Raw genomic sequence first — 12,284 nt, forward strand, 5'->3', positions numbered from 1 at the left:
TGGGAGCCATGGCAGTCCCAGAAGACGGGGCAGGTAAATGTGAATGGAGGGCTGGCACCGGGCCAAGGCTCTGAGCAGGCTGTGGAGAGGGGGCTAAGGATTTGTCTGTTTGGCCATACGTCCCCTCAGAAAGCTGAGCCTGGCAGGGGCGTCCCTGGGTGTCTGGCTGGCCTGGAGGTGCTTTTGAAGGGTGCCCCAGTCCCACAGTCTAGAAAGGCTGGGAAGATCCTTAAAATTCACATGCTGTGCATGCCATAGGCCTTGATGCAGGGTGTAGTGTGGTTCACCCAGACAAATATCAGTGTCCTGGGTTCAGTCCTTATATTGCCCAAAGGGAAGAGTCTTTAAGGTTGGGGCCCTTGTTTCCGCTGGTGTCCCACATCGGGCCACCTGGAAAGCCTAGGAGGTGATGGGGAGAGCCCTGCAAGGAGCTGCCGACATGAGTCTCAGCTATGGGCAGTGACTCCGGCGTGGCCGCCTGCCTGTCTCTGGCCTTCTTGGCTCCCAGCAGGGGCCCCCACGTCCCCTGGTTCCCTCAGGAATCTCCTGCTGCTAAGCTGTTACCCAGGTCCAGAGGAATAAGTGGGGGAAAAGGCATTAAGGCACTAAAAGCAGTAGCACTCCCTCCTACTGAGATCGAGCTAAAGAAGCCAGCTCCTTTATGCACTGTAGTAAAACTCAGTGTTTGGGTCCCTTTCCCTTGGAATTTGTGATAATTGGCTGAACCAGACCTTTGTAAAATGTGAATAGCATAAAGTTGACTGTTTTCTAGCTTTAGCAGGGTCTTTTCCTACAAACCTTGCCTAATTACAAATTATTTTTTGTCAATTGATTAAAATAGCCTGTAGGACTTCTGCTTCCTGTGACCAGCAGACAGGTGTTAGGTGCCCGTTAGGTTCTGGGAGCCCCTGCCTGCCTGGTACGCTCAGTCCGACCTGAGAGACAGACAGTAAACAGGTAGCGCCTTGCAGGGGCAGCACAAGGACCTTGGCAGTGGGGGACACATAGGGAGGGAGGCTCCAGGAGGCTCCACACCAGAAGTCAGGTTCTAGTGGTGCTGCAGAGGCAGCCAGCTAGCCATGGAGAGCTGTGGGCATGGGTGCAGGCAAGCCCCTGGCTTGTGCAGGGGTCCCAGGCCTCAGGCGGGGCTTGTACTAGGGGCACGTGGATGATGCTCGAGACCGGCTGGTGTGGTAGGAGAGAGGGGCCACGAGCCACAGGCCAGATCAGCCATTGAGGGGTTTGCTTCATATGCTTCAGGAGGTCTGGTACCTTCTGAAATCAAATAAAAATATTTATGAATGTGTGCTTTTCTTCTTCCTAGGGATAAGAGCAAGGTTCAAATTAGATTTACAAATGGGCCCATGCTTTAGAACACTTAGAACTTGCACAGGTGGAAGGCCAGAGAAAAATGGCACTCGTTTTGAGTTGTAAAATGTTTTCTGGTTGAATATGGTTTCCAAGTACAGAGAAAATGAGTCTTGGATGAGGGAAGGAAGTGTGCCTCTGCGGAACCAGGCACGGGGCTCAGAGGGCCAAGCCCGAGAGCCACCTTCCTGGACCTGTTAGAAAAGCCAACATGTGTAGGGACATCTAGGACTGTCCTTGAACCTTGCGTGATGCCAGGGAGTTATTAGGGAGGAGCTGAGCAGGTCAGGGGAAACCATGGTTGCCAGCAGCTGGACAATGGAACGAAGGAAATGAAAAATAGGTATAATTGGTACCCCTGGAGAAGAGAACAAAACAAATGGAACGGAGAACCAGTCAAAGGTAGACTAGCAGACTTGTCCCCCTGAAATAAAGGAACACGTAACTGGATTCCAGGAGAAATAGATATGGAATATTCAGGCATATCTTGGTGAAGATACTGAACTTTACAGAGAAAAGAGCTCTATGTATCCAGAGGAAAATGAAACTCCGCCTTGAAGGATGGGGAGCCCACCAGGCTGGCCCGGAGCTCCCGCGGGAATAGTCAGCGCCAGAACACAGAGGGCTGGACCTGCAGAGTCCTCAGGCGAAGGACGTGCGAACCCCACATTTTATATCCAGCCAAGCTGTTCAAGTTTAACGACCACAAAGATATGTTCAGACATTCAAGAATTAGGGAACATGGTTCCTACGAGCTCTTTTTAAATGAACGAAGGAAGAAAAGCCTCTATAGGTAAACTCCATAAGATACGATTGGAGAAGCTCTGCTTAAAAGACTAGTAACCCCTCAACAGAGTCCTTATACTAAGGGGCCGGCAGCTAAGGTTCACTTGCCCTCAGGCAAGCCATCGCTCATGCAGTGCCTGTCACAAGCACTGCAGTGCAAGAGACATTCAGCCTTCAAAGTTACACTGAACTTGTGGTATTTGATGCTTCAGCTGACCGATGCCCACATATAGCTCTTACTACTCCAGGAAAGCTCAGGAGAGAGGAGGAAGTGAGGCCGAGGGAAGGGTCAGAGATAAACACTCCGTGCATCCTCTGGCCGCTTTCTGGCGGGGATGAATTTGGCTTGAGGCGGGCCTGGCCCAGTTCTGACTGAGACACCCCAGGAAGCTGGATGTCACTGGAGGCAAGTCTAAGGCTCTGGGTTTGTTTGGCATCACAGATGAACAAGTCCGTGGCTGTTGTGCTTATGTGGCCTCCTCCTGGGTTCATGACAGACCTTACCAAGTGATGGCAACAATCTTTCCCACCGATCCTTCTCACACTCAGCCCTCCACACACAGCCACTGCCGATTAATGGGGTAGTGGAAACTTACCCCCATTTTCCATCCTTGTTCTGGACTCTGGAGACTGGTTGGGCGTGAAGGGAACCAAGGCCAAATCAGATCATCCTGAGATACTTTCAGCCTAGTGGACCCATATAGGCCTCAGAGCTGGAGAACGAGGTCCCCTAACGCCTGTCTGCTGGTCCCATCTTGCTCCCAGCCTCCTGGTGGGCCTTCCTCTTATGCTGGCGGCTTCCCCTGGCCTATGCTTGCTGGCAGCAGCTCTTATTCCTACCAGCCGCTCTTGCCACACTCTCTGCCTTCCAGACCCACCTGTGGTCTCACCCCAAACACTTTCCCTTAGGAACAGCCGAGCACTCAGAGCTCACTGCCTTAAACATGTTCTCTGCTGGCCCAGATGGACTGGCCCGGGACCAACTGAAATGAAGCTTGTTGTTTGGTCACAGGAAGAGTCAACTGCTAGTTTCTGAGTGGGAAGGATGAGTATCTGAGTACCACTGACGGTTTCTTCACGTGGGTTTGTCTGCTCAGGGGTGTGCGTATGTGTATGCCCAAGTGCCTCAGTACACACCTGCTGTGGGGGTTGTCACCAGGCTGGCATGGTGCTCTGTCCCTACCTGGGTCTTGGAATCTTACTCATAGTGGCCTGCAGTTTCGAGGGGCTGGAAAGTTAGGAGGGGAGGATGTCAGGCTCTTAGGGAGCTCTGCTTATAGCATGATCTCCCCTAGGAGCCTTGTGTGTGGCACCTTCCCTCCCCACCCCGTAGGGTGTCCCCTGGCTCCAAGAGAGCATCTCAGAGGCTGAGCCCGTGGTGCTGGCTGCCTGCCAACCACAGCCTCCTTCTGCGTGCTGCATGCTCCAGAGACCCTCACCTCTGTGCCGTTGCTGTTAGCAGAGCAAATCCTTTTGGGTTCATAGGTGGTCAGGAAGGATGGCGAGGGCAGTCCCCAATGGCTTGGGGCTTCTCTGACACCGACCTAAGTACACCTTCAGTGGGGCAGGGCCAGGGGCAGGAGAGAATCTGGTCTGAGCAACCCATACGGGCTCTTTTAAAGAGGGGGAGATTAAGTTTTCTCAGCAGTGGCCTCCGTGTGGGGGCCCACGTGCTAAGGAGAGAGAGACGAGATGGTCAGCTGAGGCATGAGAAGACATGCAAATGCCTGTTCACATTTATTTCTGGTCTCATCTTTCCGAACTTTTCCATTTGAGGAGGTGTGTTTTATCAGTAAAGTACATGCCTGGACTTAGAGAAATAGTCATATGTTGGGGACATGCAAACATGCTTTATTGATGGGGTCAAAAAGGCAGGAGGCCCATGGCCCGAAAGCAGGGCAGGTCGAGAAATGTTTCCTGTGTGAAAACCGGAAAATTTCTAAACTCAAAATTCACGAATTTTCCCATCAGTTCCTGTAAGGTTTGTTCCAGGACCCATGCTGCAGCCCCTTCCTCTCTGCCTGAACACACAGGGACCACCGGGGCGGCCAAGTGGTACTTCCTGGTGTGGGTCTCAAAGGAGAGGGTCCTCCCACAGCATCTGCCCTGCCGTAATTGCCTATTACAAAAAGGTCAGCCATGAATTTATTGAAACCTTGTTTGAAGTTGTGGGGCTCTTCCAGCTGTTCTGACTCGGAAGAAAACAGGTTCTTTAAGGTCACTCCTTTCCTGGTGAACAAAGACAGCCATTTATTGGTGTGAAATATTTCTCTTTCAGATATCCCACTGGAGGCAGTGGGGGGCATGCCCTAGAATGCTGCCACGTGGAACCCAGCCTGGTTTGCCCTCTGGACCCCCCACTGTCTCTAAGCCTGCCTGCTTCTCCTTCCTGTCTGCTTCAGCCTGAGCCGGCCCTCCCTGAGAGCAGCTGCCACAGTGGCTGCAGGCTCCTCCCCACCGTGGGCCGGGGCAGGCACATCTCTCCCTGGTGGCTCCGCCCTTATAGATGTACCTAGTGTCTGGAGCACCTTTGGTCACTGGAGCTTGTCGGCATCGTGCCTTTCCTGTGGTTTTCTGACAGAGGGGAGCCCAGCTTCTGACCAGTGTAGTTTGGGTTATTTCTTCCAGCAGCATTTGTGGTATAGGACAGGTGGCCCCGGGGCACTAAGGCGTGCTGACGGGGAGGCTGATCGAGATGGTTCTGTGCCCCTCCTCAGCAGCCCTCCTGGGGTGGTGCTCCTTGCTGCCCTGCGGAACAGCATTAAGACTTGTTTCTGGCCAGTCAACAGCCTTAAATGCTGAAAGGGAGAAAAGCTGGTAGAAATTCCTCTGTCTTAACATCCTCTACCTCTTTTGTCCATCTTTAAAAAACATCTATCCCTAGGTAAAGCATTTTAGTCTCCCCCCTGCCTGGCTTCCAGCCACTCCCTCACATCTCTGTCCTCTCCTTCTCCACCTACCTGTCCTCCTGTATCTCTTCTGCTTATGGCAGTACCCCTTTCCCTCCTTGCTCACCCGTCCTTATCCTGGCCCTCCCCAACGAATAGGGTAACCTGAGGCTGCTGGGAGGAGCATTGGCCTCGAGGGGCCTCACTGCTGATGGTGCATATCCGTGGACCAGGTCTTCCATGGGCTGGGCTGGGTCCTGCCGGTGGGCATCTCCTTCCCCTTTTCCTCCCCACCACCCAGTGGAGACCTTTGTTGAGGAGGGCCTCCTGGAGCACATACCTCTTTCCACCTGGGAGGGCCCTGGCTGCCCTCTTGGGACTAGTGTCTAGGGCTGTGTCACAGACAGATCTCCTGGATCTCTGGCCATGGGTGGACCTTTGTGTCCAAGCTGGACTGGGTGGGAGAAGGCTTGGGCATCATGGTGTGTGGCCTGCGTGGGTGTAACCCTTCCTCCATGGCTTCTCAGGCTTCTCAGCCTTCAGGTACAGACTCCTCATGGTGCATTGTTGACTGTTCCTCCTCCTGGGAACTTTTCTAACTCTGTGTGTGTGTGTGTGTGTGTGTGTGTGTGTGTGTGTGTGTGTGTGTGTGTTCTTTGACTTCTCTGTTTCTGGCATCTTTCTGTCAATGCACCCTACAGATCTTTCCTGGACCACTGCTCTTCGTGTGAACTCTATCCTGATGCTTGCCTGTGAATTGAACCTTTAACTCTCCCAGATAAAAATATCTAGACTTATCTGAATTGAACCCAAGCTCCGACCCATCTCCTGATGCCCACCCCCCACTAACACAACGAAACCCAACCCAACCCCGTGATTTTGTCATTTCATCCCGTATTCTCCACCCACCAGATGGTTTCTCCCCGCAGATCCCCCATCTCAATCAAAGGACCACTCCTCCTCGGACCTCAAGCCAAAATAGCCCTGCAGAACCTGCCCTCCCTCTCTCCGCAAGGACTATCACTTGGGCTATTGCCTTGTTCTCACTATTTCCTACCTCCACCATTTCCATGACTCAGAGCCAGAGCACAGTGTTGTTTGAAAACCTTAGAGGCCTTGCTGTCCAGGTACTTCCCATGTTAGTTAGCCCGGAACCTCCCACATTCCCCAGGCAGTCCAGCACATACCATTGCCAGGAGCTGTTCTAGGTGCTGAAATTGCACTGATTTACACCTGCCTTGCCTACCCTGCACAGTCACGGAGATGGAGCATGCTCCATCCTGCTTCTGGGCCTTTGTGTGTGCTGTCCTCAGGGAGACAGCGCATCTGTTAAGACCTGGTCTAGATGTCTCCTCATGCTCAAAGCCCTCTCAGACTTCTGCCCCTCCCCTGGACCACGCGGAGGTTCACCTTGCAGTGATTTGTTTGCACATCTGTCTCTCCTCCAGACTGCAGGCTCCCAGAAGACTGGATCCTTGTCTGATTCACTTTTTTAAACATTTATTTTAATTAAATATTGAATAGGTGTGTATAAAGAATATAAGAATACTCATGAAATATGTATAAGATGTAACAATAACAATACAGTGAACACCTGTGGACCGACCTTCCTTGTAAGAGAAATAATTCATTCATACCATCGTTACTTATTACAGGGCCTGGAACTAGTCTAGGGCCAATAAGTGTTTGTGAATAACAGAATGCTCGAATGAATGAATGAACCTCTCTGCTTTTCTCCATGAATTCCTCATTTTGCTGGGAAAACTCCAGGTGAAGTGGTTTTAACTAAATCATGTGTCTGCCCTAACCCAGCCCCACTCTGTGAGCTCACTGTACTGTTAATGTGTCTTTCCGTTTACTGTGCGTATGTTTATTGAGTGCCCACTCAGTGTCAAGCATGGTGCTGGGGCCTGGGCAACAGTGGGGAGCAAAATGTCAGAGACCTCTTCCTTGCGAGCGTCCACTTAAACAGCTTGCCTGTTTAAGAAAAAATATGAAGAACTCAAATCGCAGTGCTTTCCACCCCTGTACAGCCTCACTGTGCCCTCCAAGGGAGGCAGTGTGGCACAAGAGTTAAGGACACGAGCTGGTGGCCTTGACGTTGGAACCCCAGCTCCACCCCTTGCAAGTCATGGTGGCTTTGTGAGTTACTTAACTTCTTCGTGTGGCAGTTTTCTTGTCGTAAAATGGGCAAAATATATCCTACCCCGTGGGTTTGCTATCAGACTCAAGGGGGTCACTATGGGACAGGTGCTTGGCACTGGCAGGGCTCACAGTGAGGGCCCAGATGCCATTTCCGCCTCTGTAGTCTGCAGAAAACTGTATGCTGTGGCGCTAAGGGTGCGGCCAGAGGCTGAAAAGGACTCCAGGTGCCATTCCTGCCATTCTCTCCTCCAGGGAAGGGCGGAGGGCCAGGCTGGTCATGTGCTATGTTTCCTCAGCTCTAACGCACTTTTGGGGCATGTTTTCCTGTTCTGAGTCATGATGTGCATACGATCCATCTATTGAGGAAACACATATTGCGTGTCCGGCGTGTGCCAGACACTGTACTAGGCCCTGGGACACACTGTAGCGAAGGTGCCGCAGAGGCTCTGCCCACACAGAGCTGGCAGTCCAATTCAAGGGTCACAGAGGATACGCAAAAGCAGCACACGTATCACACGATGACTTGGAATGTTTTAAGTGCCATGAGAACAAAGAGGCAGGAGGGACAGAAGCTGCATCGTCAATAGTAGTCAGGGACAGTGTGCCTGAGAGGGTGCCAGCAAGAGCAGGCATTTGAGAGAGTGCAGGTGCCCGCAGATGCAAACGTGTAGAGGCAGGAGTGGGCCTGGCGTAAGGCAAGTGGAGGGCGGGAGAGAGCAAGTCGTAGGAGATGAGGCCTCAAAGGGAAAGGGACTGAATCTCATGGACCTCATGGGCCATTGCAAAGCCTTCGGCTTTTTCTCTGGGAGAGAAAGGAAACTGTTGGAGGGTTTGAGCAGAAGGAAGTGGTCTGGCTTAGGTATGTAAAGCGTGATCCTGGCTGCTGTGTAGAGAAGGCCATGGAGGGGCAAGTGGAAGCAGCCAGGCTTATGCAGAACGGAAAGAAGAGGGGACAGTGGCTTGAACCAGATGGAGCAAGGAGGCAGTGGGAGTGGCCAGGCAGAAGCCATCCGTATGTACTGTTGATCGACATGGGATGAGAGAAGGGAGTCAGAGGTGACTCCAAGGGGAAGCCTGGGAGGAGCACATTTGGGGGAAGAACAGGAGCTTGGCTTGGATGTGTCGTTTGAGATGCCTATAAAACCTCTCGGTGAAGATGTAGGTTTGACAGACAAGAGAGAAGTTCAGGGAAGAGATCTGGGCCAGAGATACACACTTGGTAGTTATCGGTGGGAAGCGGGATTTAGAGCCTTGGGCCTGATGTGCACAAGGACTGAGTCCCTCCAGCGTAAGAAGCGGAGCCCTGGGATTGCGAGATGATGAGGCAGAACCTGCAAAAGTGTTGAGAAGGGCGTAGCCGGGAGGCAAGAGGAAACCCAGGAGAAGGTGGTGTTCCAGAAGGCAGGAAGGAGGGAGTACTCGGCGCTGTCAGGTGCTGCTGCTGCTGGTTAGCTGAGGTGGGGAACCAAAGAGTGACTGTCAAGTTTGATAATGTGGAGGCCATCGGTGACTGGGACCTGAGCGATGTCTGTGGAATGGTGGGTAACAGCCAGGTTGGACTGGGCTGAGCGGAAGGGAGGAGAGGCGCCGAGTGGAGACAATTCTTTCGCGAGTTTCCCTGTGAAGAGGAGCAGAGAAATGGGGCAGTAGCTGAAGGGGGAAGTGGGTCGACGTTCTCTTTTAGGATGGGAGACGCATGTTTGTATGCTAACGGAAATAATCCAACAGAGAGGGGAAGATGGATGACGAAGGAGAGGGGAGAGTTTGGGAAGGTGAGAGCGGGCCTTGGGAACAGGAGACAGGCGAACAGTGGGGGGCAGACGCTACGAGGCCATGGACGTGCAGATTCTCCTCCAGTGGCTCCCACTTTCTCCATGAGATGGCAAGCAGATCGTCAGTGACAGTGGAAAGAGGGAGGGACATGTTGGAGGCTTGGAGGTTAAGCAGAAGGTGTGAGGAACAATACAAGAGGACGGGAGGGCGAAGGGGGACGGCTCCATGTTGCACGGACACGCGGCCTGCGCGCAGGGGGCATCGCCCTTGCGGTACAGACTTTGCTGAGTGCAGAGGCATTGTACGTTTATTTGCAATAACCACAGCTGAGCTGAAAGTTAACTTAAGTTTGGATCCTTAATTGTCACAATCAGTGTCCCCAGAAAGACTACATCATGATGCCACGTTGAATTGAAACATCACTGTGTACACAGAACATTGCCTGCCTGTCACATGTCAGGCAACACAGATACAGTAGAAACGGCTAAAGTTCTGAGAAGAAACCACAGACCTTGCGCAGCCTGGGAGGGAGCGATGCAGTCCCTTCGTAGGTTAGAAAGGGCTCTTGGAGCTTCTGACCAGCTTTCAAGGACTGCGTTTAAATTCCAGCCCCAAGTAATTTAAGTAAAAAATGAAACTATGCATTTAACCAAGTGAAAATATTTCTTAAAGATACATAGAAATTAGTCTACTGAGAGGCCCTAGCGCCCAGGTTTTGAGTGTAAGCCATAGATGCTGAAGCCACCAACGTACTGCGTCTCAGAGCTGGTGGCGAAGATGGCCCAGAGAAGCTAGACCCAGACTCTGGTTATCTTACCGAAGAAGCAAGTGGTGGGTCTGTGAGACTTGATAGATGGGTATATGCTGCTTTTGGTTGATGAAAGAAACATCCAATGGACATTTAATAGTGTTTCTTTCTTCTGGAAGAGTCTTCAGTAGATGGATGGCATGCCTGTCCATCGGCACTTCCCCGGAAGCGAGAAGCTAATGAGCGGACCTCCGCAGTGGGCTCCTCCTCTCTCCTCTGAAATGGCTTGTCCTAAGATGTCCTTCCAGTTGGCTCCTGAATCTTTTTGGCAAGCAGATGGCCTTTACATAAGGACAGCGAACTTAGATTCTCCTCCAGTCAGTCAGACCCTACAAGGATTGGGCACCGGGGCAGATGGGTCAGGCCAGGCTGCTCCACGGGCAGCTGTGGTCCGGCCTCCGCAGTGGCTCTGAGCCAGTTCGCCCTGTCTCTGGGTGCCAGTATCCACCCAAATGAATGCAGACCGAAAAAAGTATAAAATTTCAGGAAAGCAATATAAAGCATTGCTTTTGGCTTTTTTGTGCTCAGCGTCTTTCAAATTAGAAAAAGAAAATTGGCAGAAATGAACTTAAGTTGGGTAAAAAGAGAAGGCATGTACGAGAATTGAGTTTAGCTCGATGGTTTGCTTTCTATCTCACTGAACTACTCAGTTCTGCTGGCTTGGCTGCAGCTGGGCCAGGTCGGGACGGAGGTAGGGGCCAGACACACTGGACCTCCTTCTATGTGGCTCCCCTGGGGCTGGATCCTAGAACTCCAGCCCCACCCACCCTTACACTAGCGGAAAAGTAGTACTTCGCCCATGTGTTGAACTTGGTCTGGCTGCAGGCCTGCTGGAGGACTTCCAGGAAGAAGGCACCTTGGTCCCTGCTGGAGATGGCATTAACTAGACATTGGGGTGCCTCCCACACCCACCTCCACTGTCTGGGGTCAGCCTCTGAAAGGGACCACATCAGAATGTAACAGACCTGCCAGGGCAGTAGCTCTGAACTTGAGCTGTATCTGGAAACTACTAAGGAAAAAGTAGTAATGCCAGGGTCTTGCCCCCACGGAATCTCATGTAATTTGTCTGCGGTGCAGTCTGAGACTCAGATTTTTTTTTTTTTTTTTTTTTTTTTTTTGCAAGGCAGCCCTTGGTTGACCTCACAGATTGCAAGGGCCTTGTCAGTTTACAATCCCTTAGTTTTTATTTTTTACGTCTACAGCACCTGGTTTTCCTAGGTGGTCTCCCATCCAAGTACTAACCAGGCCCGACCCTGCTTAGCTTCCGAGATCAGACAGGATCGGGCTTGTTCAGGGTGGCATGGCCGTAGACGAGACTCAGAAATTTTTAAATCACCCTAGGTGTTTCTAATGCACATAGGTTTAGAGCCTTGGTACTCAAAGTGTAGTCTGCAGACCGAGTAAAGGCATTATCTAGAGATTCTTAAAAATGCAACCCCACCCAAGACTTACTGAAATCAGAATCTGCACTTAATCAAGATGTAAGAAGGACACTCATGATCTTACCACATGGCCCGGTGCTGAGGGTTCAAGTGGGAGATGCTTGACAGGGCCGAGCACGGGGCACAGTCAGCGCTCGGCGAACGGTGGCTGTGATCATGGCCCTAGGCAGGAAGAGAGCATGGTAATGGGGCTTGGCGGAGACCCCTGCAGGCTGCTTCTCTAAGATGTGTCTCTAACATAGTCATTTTCAATGTCATTTCAGCGTTTCCAGGAGACTGGACCCCAAGGAGCCCTTGAGTAGCCAGAGAGCAGCTTCCCCAACCCCGAAGCAGGCTTCTGCTACTGCTCCTGGCCGCGAGAGCCCCCGAGAGACGAGGGCACAGGGCCCAGCAGGCCAGGAGGCTGATGGCCCCCGCAGGACGCTGCAGGTAGACGGCAGGACGCAGAGATCAGGGCGGTCCCCCTCTGTGTCACCGGACAGAGGCAGCACCCCCACATCACCCTACTCCGTCCCCCAGATCGCTCCCCTTCCCAGCAGCACGCTGTGTCCCATATGTAAGACCTCGGACCTCACGTCGACCCCCAGCCAGCCCAACTTCAACACCTGCACCCAGTGTCACAACAAGGTCTGCAACCAGTGCGGGTTCAACCCCAACCCTCACCTCACCCAGGTAACCACCTCCGCGTCGCTTCCCCCACCTGTCTTCCCACACCTACCCTGCTTCCTTGTCCCTCTGTCACCAACTCCCTCTTCCTGCTCATTTCCCTTGGCCACCGGCATCTGTGTCTTTCTGGGGTCATATTCTGGCTCCAGAGGTGGTAGCAGAGAATAAGGCCTGGCCTCGGATCTCCTGAGGGATTCCTGTCCCTCCCGGAAGCTTAGGCAAAGGCCCAGAGTCGAAGATGCTTTCTTACCTGGTTCCAGTTTGGCCTGGCAAAATGGTGTTGAAAGAGCCAAAGACAGTCTGATGGACAACTTTCCCCAGTGGGTACTCATTTGGAGAGGGCCCCCAAAGAGGCAAATTCCCCTGGCCCTAGGCCAGCCTCTCTCCAACAGTGGGCCTCGGAGGGGG

General features: G+C 52.4%; 1 protein-coding gene and 1 non-coding gene across 2 annotated transcripts in view; one reads left to right on the forward strand and one right to left on the reverse strand.

Annotated features, from left to right (window-relative positions):
* BSN (bassoon presynaptic cytomatrix protein) overlaps positions 1-12,284 on the forward strand; it is an 85,182-nt gene that overhangs the window by 36,272 nt on the left and 36,626 nt on the right. Inside the window, exon 3 of the mRNA XM_011375462.2 lies at positions 11,474-11,882. Coding sequence (XP_011373764.1) covers positions 11,474-11,882 — 409 coding nt within the window. The remainder of the gene's footprint in view (positions 1-11,473; positions 11,883-12,284) is intronic.
* On the reverse strand, positions 10,962-11,080 carry LOC111729591. Its single transcript, XR_002776301.1, has one exon. It is a non-coding gene; the product is annotated as a 5S ribosomal RNA (ribosomal RNA).

This window comes from Pteropus vampyrus, unplaced genomic scaffold, assembly GCF_000151845.1.
Source record: "Pteropus vampyrus isolate Shadow unplaced genomic scaffold, Pvam_2.0 Scaffold271, whole genome shotgun sequence".
NCBI lineage: Eukaryota > Metazoa > Chordata > Mammalia > Chiroptera > Pteropodidae > Pteropus > Pteropus vampyrus.